Source organism: Lissotriton helveticus, chromosome 12 (assembly GCF_964261635.1).
Source record: "Lissotriton helveticus chromosome 12, aLisHel1.1, whole genome shotgun sequence".
NCBI classification, from domain to species: domain Eukaryota; kingdom Metazoa; phylum Chordata; class Amphibia; order Caudata; family Salamandridae; genus Lissotriton; species Lissotriton helveticus.
The window spans coordinates 254,149,967-254,164,655 of NC_136073.1; the positions used below are offsets into that span (position 1 = coordinate 254,149,967).

Here is a 14,689-nt window from a genome sequence, read left to right on the forward strand (position 1 = left end):
CCGTTTCTTCACAAATGACTTGCTTTGTTTGAGGTAGACCACTAACCAAGTTGTTGTCGCCCTACACGCCATATATTTTATATTTGATGTTTACAGGGCATGACATTTCTATTTTTCCAGTTTTGGCTTGTTAAACTTCATTTCTTTTTATTTTTGTTTTTTAAAGACCGGATTCTTTCCCTCTCTTGGCTCCCATCTGGTACCCACATTGCTGCTGGTTCCATAGATGCCATTCGAATCTTTGATGTTAAGTCAGGCAAGTTCAGTTTTGTTGGTAAATCCATAAGTTTTGAACTCTTTTCTTTTGTCTTGTATGCTATAATAGTCCGGTTCGGAAGTGTATATGATGGCTGTTGGATGGCTCACTTGTTTTTTATTTTGTGATGATTGATAGTGAGGCAATTGCTTTATTTGATTTTTGTTGACTTCTGGCTGTTGGCTGGTGATTCCTTATGTATTTAATGTCCCTCTCCATCCCTGTAATCATGTTGTTAACTGACATTGGCACACTTTTGTGCATCAATTTGCTAACCTCCATTCTGGCCCTCTTAATTTTACTCATCTTTAATTTTTGAATTCTTTGATGCCTGACAATCGTTCACCCGCCACTCATAGGCATGGGTAGAACTGAACGCACACTTTGCACAACAGTTGTATGTTACGATATTGACCCTACATTATGCCACATCGTCTACCACTATCCTTTATCCTACACAAACTACAACGTTTTAAGTATGATCTTTTTTAATTTTATTGTAATTGTAATCTTTTCTGGCTTATAAATGTAATTTGATTTGTACTTTAATGTACCTGTACCAAACTACCTCTAACATTTATATGTTTTTAAGTAATTAACTTTACGCTTTAAATATGGTTGTTAGTCTAACTAGTAGAAAAGGGCCCCTTTTTGCCTGGTTGCCGCCACTTTTTGCCAAAGTGTTGGTGTACTTTGACTGAGTGTGACCTGGGTTCCTGCCAACCAGGTATCCAGGGCCTATGTTCTTTCCCTACACTGTACTGTTGCAAAACCCAATTGGCAACTCTTTGGCCACATGTAAGTCCCTTGTAAAAGGTACCATAGGTACCAAGGGCACTGTGACCAGGACTTATTGTGCCACTCTTAGGTGCCCTGTACCTTTACACACACACTGCCATTGCAGGCTGCGTGATTTGGTGCAGAATAAAGTGAAGAGTCGACATGGTACACATCTCTGTGTGCCATGCCCACAATCCACTGCCCTTGCATAGTTAAGACACTCCTCTAGCTGGGTGCACTATACCAGTGGCGAGGGTACAGGTGCATAAGCCTGTACCCCTACAGTGTCTAAGTCCATTCTTAGACGTTGTAAGTTCAGTAATGCCATAAAGAGTATATAGTGCTGGGAATTTGTCATTCGAACTCCACCGCACCATAATGGCGTCACTGAAAATTGGGAAGTTTGTTATCAAACTTCTCGGCAAATTAAACCCACATTGATGTCAGTGTGGGATTTAAGACAAGTGCACTCAGAGGGCATTTTAGAGATGCCTCCTGAAAAACAACCTACGTCCAGTGTCCTGGCTGAGTGGCTGCTCACCAGCTGCCACCCCAGACATGTTTTTGGACCCCTGGGTCAAGAGCCTGCCGTATTGGGGGTCCTGAAACAAAGCACATCCTAGGACGAGGTGCTAAGACTCCTTCCCCAGGGTGGGCAGGGTCCACAAAGGGGAAGCTTCAAAGGCTTTCTGCTTTTGTGAGCTCCCCCAGTCATTTGCTGCTCCCAGCAACTGGCCCCCACCGGTTCTGACCCCCGGGAGAATCGGCAGGAAAACCAAGTTAGGAGGAGAGGTGTGCACACCTTTGCCAACCCTACCCCTCAGGTGGGGGAGGCAAGGTGAAGTACAACTCTCAGTTCGCCATCTTGCAGATGAGGGGACCCAGCCAATCAGAGTGAGGCTATGCCCCCCCCTTCCACTGGAGACGGGCATAAAAGAGGGTGTAGCCACCCCATTGGTCCCGACCTGTACCTACCGGTAACGCCCTTAAATCTAGTATTTAGGGGTAACCCCGAACACTGCCTCCTTGGACGAGAAGAGAGAAGAAGGACCAAAGAAGCTGTGCTGAAAGAAGGGAAGGAGGACACCAATTGACTTGGCCCCAGCCCTACTGACCTGTCCCAACCTTGAACCTTCTCCAGCGAAACCTCTGTGTGTCCTGCAGCCAGCAGCCCCCAAGAACCCGAAGGACCTGCCATGCCTTCCCAAACCAAGACTTTGTCTCCCGTGGGCATCGGATTTGCTCACCAACAGACTCTGGCTCCGTCCAAATCCACGAGTCTGCACCCGACGCCCATGGCCCGAGTTAGAGTGGCCCAACCAGGGCTTGAGTCGGGGTACCACACGGATGGATGGCGTCTCCCCACTTATTTTACCGGGAGCTCGATAACTGGAGCAAATTGAGCCACCCATTCACTCCTTGATCTCTCTGGGGCGAGATCGGAGCCCATTCAGAACTTCTCACGCGCCGGCTTCCCTGATGCAATCGCATCTAAGGGGTGAGCGAAGGGAGGCAATGAGTCTGAAGGTGCAAGCCACCTTTCGTGACATCAGCGTCCCGCCATTTCCTTTTTAGGACTTGTGTCCTGGGCCCAAAATCACTAGGAGGTCTCCCCAGCGATCCTGACCTAGGATCTGGTGGTCCCTGAAATGCCTCGTCTCCAATTGACGCCTGCAGCCTCTTTCTAGAGAATCCCCCTCAACCGGTACCGGAACCGGTAAGAAAAACCTGATGCCTAGAGACACCCCTGCACCTGACGTCCCACGGCCTTGGGTGGCCCAACCGACAGTGTCCTAGCATTTCCAGGCATCTCCACTTACCTCTCCAACTAGTGGATGCTTCCAGAAGATCTTCGTCCCGAGCCTGCAGTGTTTGTTGCAACGGAGAATCCCCATTGAAACCAACAGGGCACCCAACACAAACCTGCCGCTGTGGGTGCACCTTGTGTGCTTAACGGGATCCCCCTTTGCCCTGAGCCTAACACCAGGAGCTTTGTTCCCACAGCCTTGTGGCCTGCTAGTGAGCAGCCACCAACCGGAGGCCCCCTGTCCCCCATTGTATAACACTGGGTCTCCGCTCTCTGCCCCCGGCCGCTCTAGTGCCGTTGAGGGTGCTTTGAGAGTGCATCCTCGACCCTGGGAACCCTCGGTCTAACCCCAGAAACCCAACTTCCACACCCAATTACTTACCTGTAAACCGATAACGTAATTTCCTCCCATAGTATTGCCTTGATTGGTTTTCTTTCAAGTGTTACGTTAGTTTGTATGACAACCCTAAGAAACTGCATATGTGTAAAAACTGAATTACTTACCTTTTGTCTAGGAAATGTCACAGTGTGATGTATAAGGATATCACACTGATTAGCAAAAGTAACTTAAAAAGTAATCCAATAAGTAACGTGTACAGTAATCTACAAAGTAACTGAAAAGTAATTTTGACTGTTGACTTACCTGTTAATCAAACAACTGAATTTTTACCTGCATTCAATTGTAGTTTACTGCATAAACCTTGCAAAGCATTATTTCGCTTACCTGCATCAGGCCTGGCTTGGTTCTAGAAATAAAATAACTAAATAATAATTTTATACAAACAAAAATGGTCTGAGTTTAGTCTTTGAGTGTGTGACATTATTTTGTGCCTAAGTGTGTACAGTAAATGCTTAACACTACCTTCTGATAAAGCCTTACTGCTCACCCACACTACCACAAACCGAGAGTAAGGTATTATCTACCTTTATCTTTGTTTCCACTGGACTCTGTGGACACTATACCTCACTTTGTTATTGTATATACAGAGCCAGCTTCCTACAGTGATCACTTCAATGTTGTGCTGGCATTATGGTCACCCAGGTTTGTAGTGGGATTAATGTAGTAGTAGGATATACCTGTACACCCATTTTCTGTCTGACACATATTGTTTATTGATCTTTGTCATTCCCAGTAGACAGTCATTTGCCACCTTCTCTGATCTTACGACTTCCAATTGTGGTTAAACATCCTTTCATAAAAGTCTCTTTGCTCACCTCCTAGCTCTTACTTTCCATTTTAGGCCATGCTGTGCAGAGGATCCTAGTTGACAGGAATCGGGCAACCTCTCACAACCGTGAGTGTCTGGTGTGGAGTCTGGCATTCCTTTCCAACGGAGAAATTGTGAGTGCAGATTCAACAGGCAAAGTGCAATTCTGGGACTGGGAAAAAGGCACACTCATTCGGACTTTTCCTGTGTCAAATGTCGACGTCTTGTCGCTAGCCTTAGCGCCGGTAAGTAACACTTGATTGGAGCAAGCAGAATCTCAAACCTCAAAGAAACTTAAGTTAAGAGATTTCTAGAGTGGCTCAAAAGCAAGAATAAAAGCATATTATATTTTTGACACAAGTACACTGAGCTAATGATTATTATCAAAGTAATTGAGCATGTGCAGCAGACAAGGGAGAAATGTTCTGAATCCAGTGTAACCCATAGCCTTCATTTCAATTAATCAGTCTGCCTTTGTTTTTAACCGCTGTCTGCACATTCATTTCCAAATTACAACCTGGGTATATTTTTTTGCTGATTACCATTACTCACATCGTCAACCCTTCAATCTTCTTGCAATACAATTATACATCCCTTCACTTGGCATGCACAACCTGTATGAAATTAAACCATTTGTATTGTATTGTATATGTATTTATATAGCGCTTTCTAACCCAGACAAGGCGACAAATTGCTTTTTTTGGCGAGTAGCACACTATTCCGGATCCCATGAAGGATTAGTGGTGAATTAGTATAGTGAAATATGAAAGTAATTTGAGTGGTGATATGTAAGGCAGTTATTTGGTTTGAGAAGGATAGTGGAGGGATAGAAGAGGGAAAAAGGTTTGCATTTATATAGCACCAGCTACCCCTGATGGGGTGTTGAAGTGTTTTTTCATCAAGTAGCACGCTACTACGGAACCCCTAAATAGCAAGGGGAAACAATTATTATACCACAACATTAGCCAACAAGAACTATAAATCATCTAGACACTTTATACATTTCTGATTGGTACACACATCCAAATCACTGAATGCAAATCGAAGAACTAAAGATAAATGTGCCCATATTAAGAAAACGTTTCAGAAATGCTCATACCATCTTAGCAAAAGGTTGGTTTACCATTATATTGGAAACCTGACAAAAATTACACACTACAAATAAGAAACCGAGTTAAACACACCATGGGTAAAAGGAGAGAATCAAATAAAGTTACAGAGGCTGCTCTGAAATTGACTACTTGATGGAAGGATGTACGCATATGGAAGTACGAGGCCTAGGCAAACTTTTCAGAAACTGGGAAAAAACATCCGCAAACGTACAAATTAAAAATCAGATAAGAGTTTACAAAATATGCAAATAGCTGAATAATTACTTCAACTCTGGAAATAAAGTGAACATAAACTTGTGATGAATGAGTAACTGAACGTGCACACTTTAATGCTTGTACTGAAGAGTCATTGAAACAACCAATCACATTCAATAAGAAAAGACCTGTTGCACACCAACTAGAGAAAGTACAGAATGATGTCTCAATGGACATTTAAAAGTTCAAGAATCCACATTTGCAGAAAAAGAGGACGATTGGTAGTCTGGTTCCTCTTTAATGTTATGGATAGCCAGCCGACACGTGTTTCGTCGCCAAGCAGTAACAGTACTTTGGCGACTTCTCAGGGCTGTAGTCAATGAGTAAATAGCCACAGGTCGCTGTGCCGGTGATAATTCCAACCCGGCCCCGCTCGAGACCAGGTACACTGGGAGTAATCGTCTGGAAGAGTAGTCTAGTCAAATCACTAATCGGTGTGAAGGACGAACTTGAGAGTACGTTATGTGAGGATTCAGTCGACTTTTGTGGCGAAATGACTGGGGAAAGTAGAAACATCCACTTATTCAATGCGTAGGATTATAAAACTCATCAGTGGGATTCCCGTTTCGCGGGAGAAGACAAGCAGGACGAGTGCTCCTGCCGTGGTTCCGGGTGCGGACCACATTCAATGCACCCTGACAGAAAGACTACATGATGACAAGGTATACCGCAAAAACATTCATTTTTATTTGAACGTTTGTAGAGTCCTAGAACTTGGAGAAGAGGATATGAGATTAATATTCCATATTGAATCAAAAGTGTACTTCAGTACAATGAAAGAACAATATTCTGATTCAGCAGGCCCAATACAAACAAGCATTTGCAATGCAATAGGTCTCGCATTTGCGAGATTTTGAGATATTGGCATTGTAAATGACAATTACTTTTATTTATGTGTTTAAAAAACCTGCAATAATAAAAGGGATTGTCATTTACAATACCAATAGGTCAAAGTTTTGAAAATGCAAGACCTATTGCGTTGCAAATGCTTGTTTGCATGGTCATTATAGAGTTAGTTGTCTGTTTTCCATTATATAGGATGAATCTCTTTAGGAGATTTGGACTCGTAAATGATAATTTTGAGGCTGGTACAAATCGATTTGTTTCCAAATTTATAATTAAATCCTACTAAGCTCAAATTTAATTGCCAAGTGGATTATGTGACCAATTTGGTTACACTGTTTTGTAAATGTGATTGTTTTCTCCCTCTTACCTCCCAAGCTGCTACCAAGACTATCAGATTTAAGTGGGCCTAAGAGACGGACCTCAGCTACCTACTACCATGGGAAACAATTTCCATGGTGTGGCCTACTTAGATTGAAGGCCCAGTGCTAACAGAAGAGAACAAGGCTCAAAGCGAATTATTTCTGAAAAAGAAATCTATCCCAGTGGAGAAGATACGCTTCAATTAAGGAAAAGTAAATACTAAGGGAAAGTAACTACAAGCATTCACAAGCCCAGCTATTAAAAATGCCCGCGTGACTTAAACTGAGGAGTTCACAAGAATGTCTCTTCAGACCAAAAGCTCCCGGGGATTCAGCCCTTTGTTAGGCAATCTTAGTTAACAAGACTCTCACTAAGACACACCCGCAGTGCTCTCGGTCAAAGACAACATTTTTTCCATCTCCGGTTTTTTGAATGGAAAAATGAGAAGTCAGTTCATCACCCTGAGCATTACTCATAGGAAAAATGATAAAGAGCAACAACATAAAAAACATATAAGCTAGTCCCTCCGGCTGGAGTCGTCTACGGTGCTCATGGACCAAGACGTGCTGGCACTGGCTGAACCTCTGCTGTGAAATGGAAATGTTCAGAGCCCCGCCAGTCCCTTCTCAGCAACCACTCGGGCCTTGAAGCATCCAACGTGCACCCCCGGGTGCTAAGCATGAGGGCGAGGCAGCCACGCAAGAGGAAACCCGTACAAGCACAGGCTGCATCCAGCTCAAACACCAGGAAACGGCAAAGTATGTCTGCAACCTTTTCTCTGGGAGACCGGCCAACCAGTGATCACCGGGCAGTGTCCAAGATGGGAAGATGGGTCTGTTTGCTATTCCGTCAGGTGTTTTGCACAGTAATCAGTTGCTGCCTTGGGGCTGCTTCGGAACACGGAGATGCGATAAGCTTACAGAAATGCCAGAACAAACGGTGGCCGACTGGCAGTGAGCAAGGCATGCATCACTGACATTCTACACCTACCTGATGCCTCCTGACTCTCTCCAAGTACCCCTGAACTGCCTGACTCTGTATGCAAGTAACAGTGTGGGGCTAGGGAACATTCAGAGAAGCGCGAGCTTTGGTCCCGGGTCTTCTGAGTGCAAATGCCTTGACCTGGTGCCTGGTCAGTGCACAAGTGTTACAAGGAGCCTTTGGAGGGCCCATTTCTAACTGTGCATTCTGGGCTCATCTTTGGCCATTCAGACTTTCAAGAGAGCTAACAAAATTCAACCCTTTAAACCTACCTCTTGGGAATTGCTCATCGTGTCTTGAAATAGGACCTCAGGAAGTCCACTAAAGTTACAGAGGCTGTAAAAGCTCTGCCTTTTCTGCATGTTCACCCTAGAATAGTTCACCTTCTATAGACCCGATTTTTTTCTGGTATTATGAGTCTGTGCACTGGGACACTGCCATTCGTTTTCAGTGTGTGCTCTTTGTACTTAGATCTGTACTGTAACATTGCTTTCAGGTGTATTTAACTTTTTGGTACATACATTGTAAGCTGGTGCAGGAAATTGAAAGTGGCGTGAAAGGTAATCTTTACCCTGCTTATGTATTAGCACCACCAACATATAGGGCAAAAAATGTATGGCCGCAGTTTAAAAGCACAGTAATTGCACGGTTAAAAAAAAAAATCGTTTTCTACATTTAATATCTGCCTCCGCTTTTAGGCGTCAGATAAACCCTGGTCTGGCTTTGTAATTATCGTGCCGTAGCAGCAACTATCGTGGAATTGTGAAATAACTGAATCAAAGGCTGTACTGGAGCGCCACCCCGTGGTTAGTCTAAAATTAATTCTAGCATCAAAAAAATTCTTTTTTCACAGGGGGAGCCGAGCTTGTGAGGCAGAGGAGCGGTTTCTCTGCTGAAACCAGACAGGAGTTGGCACGCGAGGACAGGAGATGTGCACGCGTACGGAGTGCACATCTCCTGTCCGCGCGTGCCAACTCCTGTCTCCCTCCGGGACAGAAAGCGGCAGCAATAGTCTCGCAATCAAAAAAGTGCATGCGCTGCGTTCGCACGCGAGACCTAAAAACAAGGTGATGGAAAGGCTGAATCCCACGCTAAAGGCTTTTGCCCACTCTAGAGGGAGACCCACGTTATGTAAATCAGTCTTAGCCCTGCTCCGATTGGAATAGTCCAGCTCAAACTGGTAGGCCATGTCCCTTCAAGGTGGAACACAAGCAACCCCAGACATGGTTCTATCTGACAACCCAAGCACAGCATCTGCAGAGTCCCTCAAGGCTCATCCCTCACCTGGGATCTTCAGCATCTACATGACACCCCTTGCAGACATCATCAGAACCCACAACAACAACATCGTCTCCTACGCCGACGACACCCAGCTCGTCCTCTCAGGAGACCCCACCACGACAGACTTCCACAGCTCTATGAAGAACATCTCAACCTGGCTGAAGAACAATTGTTTAGAGCTCAACACGGACAAAACTGAAATACTGATCTTTGGCAGAGGCACTTCCCTCTGGAACGACTTCTGGTGGCCATGGGAACCCGACCCACCCCCACTACGAAACACCACACCGACAATCTCTGCATCATCCTGGAGAGCAAACACTCCATGAAATGTCATTGTAACGCTATCTCCTCAGCCTGCTTCCACACTCCCCCCATGCTCTACAGAGTCTTCAAGTGGAAAACAGATGCAGGCCCTCATCACCAGCCGGCTGGACTACGGCAACAAACTCTATGAAGGCACCACCACTGACAATCCAGAAAGCAGCAACCAAACCGATCCTCAACCTGCCAAAGAGAACCCACATCACCCAGCAACTGAAAGACCTCCACTGGCTCCCCATCCAGAAAAGATGCCAATTTAACAGCCTGACCCACGCCTACATAGCCCTCCACGACTACGGACCCACCAAAGTCTTGGAACACCCTTCCCCTCCATCTACGTACTTCACCCGCACTGACTCATTTCAGGACTCACGTTGCACAACCACAAACCCTCACTGTGGGGTCCAAAAGGACTCGCCTTTACCAAGGTGTCTCTAGAAAGGAGACTAAGGTACAGCCTTCCATCCGGCCCGTTGCAGAAATACCAGAATAACTAAACCTTAACGCTCCCTAATGTTTTTTCGATGATCTCACATAATCAGTTTCTTTCTTAACGTCACTGGTGACATCTTGTGCTATCAGTGACATAAGACAAGTTACAAGAAAGGTAAGTTTCTTTAACTCAATAGTATTCGGTGGGGCCGGCACAGATCGGGGGTGGCGTGGTGGTGTGGATGGAGGAGGAAGGTGAATGCTAAAAAAACAAGCATTGGCATAACCAATAGGTCTCACCTTTGGGACCTTATATGTGTTTAGCCATGCAATAGCTGATGTTGTTGCACCAAGGATATTGTGCTGCATAACTAAATACTTGTGAGGTCCCATAGGCGAGACCTATTGGCTATGCCAATGCTTGTTTGCTTCTGAACCCGTTCCGGCTCTGTTTAGTAAACTGCCTTCTACCATGCCAGATACACTACCAACCTTTTTGGTGTTTCTTTTTCCATTGGAAGTAAACAAAAAGGAGAAAAGGCAAGGTCACACCAGAAAGGAGTAAAGTAACATAAAAAGGCAATTTGGTTTATTTTTTAAACAAAGTCCAAGCGAAATAATCTATGTTAACAAGAACATATGCTCTATTTGCTAATGTATTTAATATACGAAATCGCGCCAAAAATGAGGAATACTGCCCTCCTTGAAGTGCAGCCACCCGCATTTACATATTCACTTGTTACAAATACACAGACATTCGTAATCTTTGGACACAAAAGTTAGCGTTTCTTTTATAGGGGTTATTCATGCTCCTTTGTAATTCTTTAGAGAGTTAGTTGCAAATACCCATAGTGGCCGTGGGCTACTTTAGAGTCTGTAGTTTAGAGCAAGGCCTTTCTCTGGGTGCATAGAAACAAAAATAGCGCCTTGCACGCCACATTTTTCTCCGCTACCTATATGAAAAGGTTTTTTCCTACAAAGAAGAGATCGTACTCAATTGTCCTTTAATTTACTCATTTCGTAGTAGTGCGCAGAGCAGAAACTTCCAGGAAGAGTCCTCGCTACCACAATTTCCAATTTGTTTGAAAGACAACGAGGGCACTAAGCCGTCAGTAGTGACTGCTGTTTGTGGCATGTATATGTATGTATGTATGTATATATACATGTATCCATAAACAACGGCGTACCTTCGAGCACTCAGTTCAAGAAATACACACAAGTCGGATCTCTTAAGCCAAGGTAGCGAGGTTTATTAAGTCATAAACCTTGTGACGCGTTTGGCGCTCCACAGAGATGTATATATATGTGTGTGTGTGTGTGTGTGTATATATATGTTCGAGGCATATGGGCTGCAGATGGTACATTTATGAATAGATCGCCATCTGGTGTTGGGCTCGGATGATTGCACTTTGTTTTTCTTCTGGAGAAGTCTTTGTCGTCATAGGTGACTCCTCCTCTCGGTGTTAGTGCGCATGGGCATCGGCTCCATCCTTAGATTGTTTTTTTTCCGCCATCGGGTTCGGATGAGGATAGAAGCGCTCCGGACCGACTTCAACAAAGAAGGTTATAACCGGCGCGTATTCCTTTCCAAATCGACGGTATCGTTATCGAACGCAACTTCAATCCATACCGACGCGGTTCGAAGGACGACGACTACGAGAAACTCGAAGTAGTCCAGCCCGGGGTCCATGGAAAGGACTCCATTCAAAAAATGTCCAACGTGTGGTGCTAAGTTCCCACACAAGGACCTACACGAGGTGTGCAACCTCTGCTTGTCCCCTGAACACGAATCCAGGGACTGTGAGGCCTGTGCAGCGTTCTCGTCAAAATCGACGATTAGAAACCGTCGAGCCCGAAGACACGAGGTATCGAGAATGCAGTCACAAGCAATCCCGGAGCTGTTTGAGGACCAGCAACCAGAGGACGAGGAAGAAGAGGCCGACGAGGCGGGGTCTGAAGCGGACGAGTCCGACGTCGAGGAAATCGACGTCCAACAAACCGTGAGTGACGACGTCCCTTTACCGAAAAACAGACCCCACACGGTATCGACCCCGCCCTCGAGCCCGGTCAGACAACCGAAAAAAGTTTCCAACGCCCCGCCTTCGAGCCCGGCAACGAAACAGAAACCGAAACACTCGGTCCCCCATCATAGTGGTTCCGGTTCCGATAAACGGACCACATCGACACCGAAGCACCAGGTCAAGGAAAGCTCGAAGTCGAAGCAGTCCATATCGACACCGAAGCACGCTTCGGCGCCGAAAACACCCTCGACACCGGGGACATCTTCGATACCGAAGAAATCGGATCCGAACAAAACTTCGGCACCGAAAATACAAATGGACATTCCAAAGAAAAGACACCTTTCGGAACCGAAAACTGCGGTACCGACACAGGAACACGGAACGGATCCTAAACAAAAGACTTTGTTTATTGACCCAAAGACTGGCAAGGTAGCCACAGAACTACCTAAAAAGAGGAAACATGAACATTCGGACGACAAGACTCATCCGAAGAAGAGAACAATGGGGACGAATACAACTCCTCCCCCTTCTCCCAAACCTCACACACCATCTTCTCCTCTTCCTCACAATAGGCCAGATATTCCTCCCACACGCCCATCTACACCTACAACAGATGGAGAGAGTGACACAGGGGAGGGGGGACATCCTGGGGATGATGAGGACACAATCCCAGAGGAGGCAGACCCATGGGAAGAGTATAATGTGGGATCAGGTAATGATACCGACCTTGAGTCATATCCCTCAAAACCTTCACCTCCTGATGACAATACTGGGTTTGCACAACTCATTACTAGAGCAGCAACATTTCATAAGGTAGACCTACATACAGAACCTCAAGTACAGGACTTCTTATTAGAAACACTACCCACTGCACAAAGAACATCAGGAACACTACCAATGCTTAAGGGCCTTCTCAGTCATACATCAGAGATATTCAAAGACCCAGTGAGGGCTAGGGTATTGAACCCAAGAATTGATAAAAAATATAGGGCAGCTCCAAAAGACCCAATATACATTAAGGGGCAAATTCCTCTAGACTCACTAGTGGTCACAAACGCTCGCAAGAGAGCAAACTCTTTATCTACAGGAGAAGCTCCACCTCCTGACAAAGAGTCTAAACTAATAGATGCCTCTGGCAAGAGAGTAGCATCTCAAGCGGCAAACAGTTGGCGCATAGCTAATACGCAAGCACTACTTGCAAGGTATGACAGAGCGCATTATGATGAGTTAGACAAACTCATCACACATCTCCCTAAAGAACATCAAAAGAGGGCAGATCAACTTATACAAGAAGGGAAGTTAATTACTAACACTTCAATAAAGTGCGCCCTAGACGCGGCAGAAACTGCGGCAAGGTCGACAAACACAAGCATCATGTTAAGGAGACATGCATGGCTCAGAGTATCAGGGTTCAAACAAGAGGTACAAACATCGTTACTGAACCAACCCTTTGATGGGAAAACACTTTTCGGCACAGGGACAGATGAGGCCCTAGAAAAGATGAAGAAGGATACAGAAACGGCTAAGTCAATGGGAGCATTGCAACAGCCGACACAAAGAGGTTCCTTTCGTAGATCCACCTATAGAGGAGGATCCAAAAATACAGGTACAAACCAACAGCAAACCTCTTTTACACCTACATCACCCAGAGGTAATTCTAGAGGTGGATACAGGGGTAACAACAACAAGGGTAGAGGTCGCGGGAACAACAACAACCGCAACTCTCCAACCCCAAAACAGTGACTTCATAGAGCTTCCCCCAGACCATATAACACCGGTCGGGGGACGCCTATCACAGTTCCTACCTGTCTGGGAAAACATCACATCAGACAAGTGGGTAAGACAAATTATCCAACATGGTTATTGTCTAGAACTCACAGCTACCCCACCAAACATCCCCCCCAAACAGCGTCCAATGAAACAAGATCACCTGACACTATTAAAACAAGAAGTAATATCACTGCTAGAAAAGCATGCCATAGAGAAGGTTCCACAGCACCAACAAGGAACAGGAGTATACTCCCTATACTTCCTAATTCCCAAAAAGGACGGGTCTCTAAGGCCAATACTGGACCTAAGACCTCTCAACGCATACATAAATTCGGAACATTTCCACATGGTCACGCTCCAACAAGTACTTCCTTTACTGAAGAAAGGGGACTTTCTTTCTACACTGGATCTAAAAGACGCTTACTTTCATATCCCTATTCACAAAGCCCACAGGAAATACCTCAGGTTTGTGGTAGAAGGACAACATTATCAGTTCAAAGTCCTTCCATTTGGTGTCACAACGGCACCAAGGGTGTTCACAAAATGCCTGGCAGTGGTAGCAGCTCACCTAAGAAGACAACAAATTCATGTCTTCCCATACTTGGACGACTGGCTAATAAAAGCCAGGTCGCAAGAGGAGTGTCTGCAAAACACACAAAAGACAATTCAGCTACTACACCAGCTAGGGTTCACGGTGAACTACACAAAGTCACACCTACAACCAAACAAGGTTCAACAATATCTGGGGGCTACTATAGACACAGAAAAAGCCAAAGTGTACCCCAACCCAGTCAGGATCCAAACAATGCTTACAATCATTCAAAGATTTCAGCCACAACACTCACTAACAGCAAGAGTGTTCATGCAGCTATTAGGCATGATGTCATCCTGCATACTGCTAATACCATATGCCAAACTACAAATGTGTCCGCTACAAGAATGCTTAGCGACACAGTGGAATCAGGCTCAAGGGCAGATTACGGATCTGGTGTTGGTAGACGACCGCACACACCGCTCTCTGAAGTGGTGGAACAGAACAAACATTACCAAGGGGCGGTCGTTCCTAGAGCCAATTCCACAGGTGACAATAACAGCAGACGCATCGCTCACCGGATGGGGAGCACATATGGACAAGTACACAGTACAAGGAAGGTGGAGTGTGCAGGAAAGAACACTGCACATCAACTATCTAGAACTACTGGCAGTGTTTCTAGCATTGAAAGCCTTCCAGATACATGTTACCAACAAAGCAGTCC

At 45.3% G+C, this 14,689-nt stretch overlaps 1 protein-coding gene across 5 annotated transcripts in view; it reads left to right on the forward strand.

Annotated features, from left to right (window-relative positions):
- The window catches only part of UTP4 (UTP4 small subunit processome component), a 163,154-nt gene that overhangs the window by 83,185 nt on the left and 65,280 nt on the right, over window positions 1-14,689 (forward strand). For all 5 annotated transcript variants that reach the window (XM_078670214.1, XM_078670212.1, XM_078670211.1 and 2 more), the window contains exons 5-6: window positions 167-256; window positions 4,085-4,296. In XM_078670214.1, the coding sequence (XP_078526340.1) occupies window positions 167-256; window positions 4,085-4,296 (302 nt within the window). The remainder of the gene's footprint in view (window positions 1-166; window positions 257-4,084; window positions 4,297-14,689) is intronic.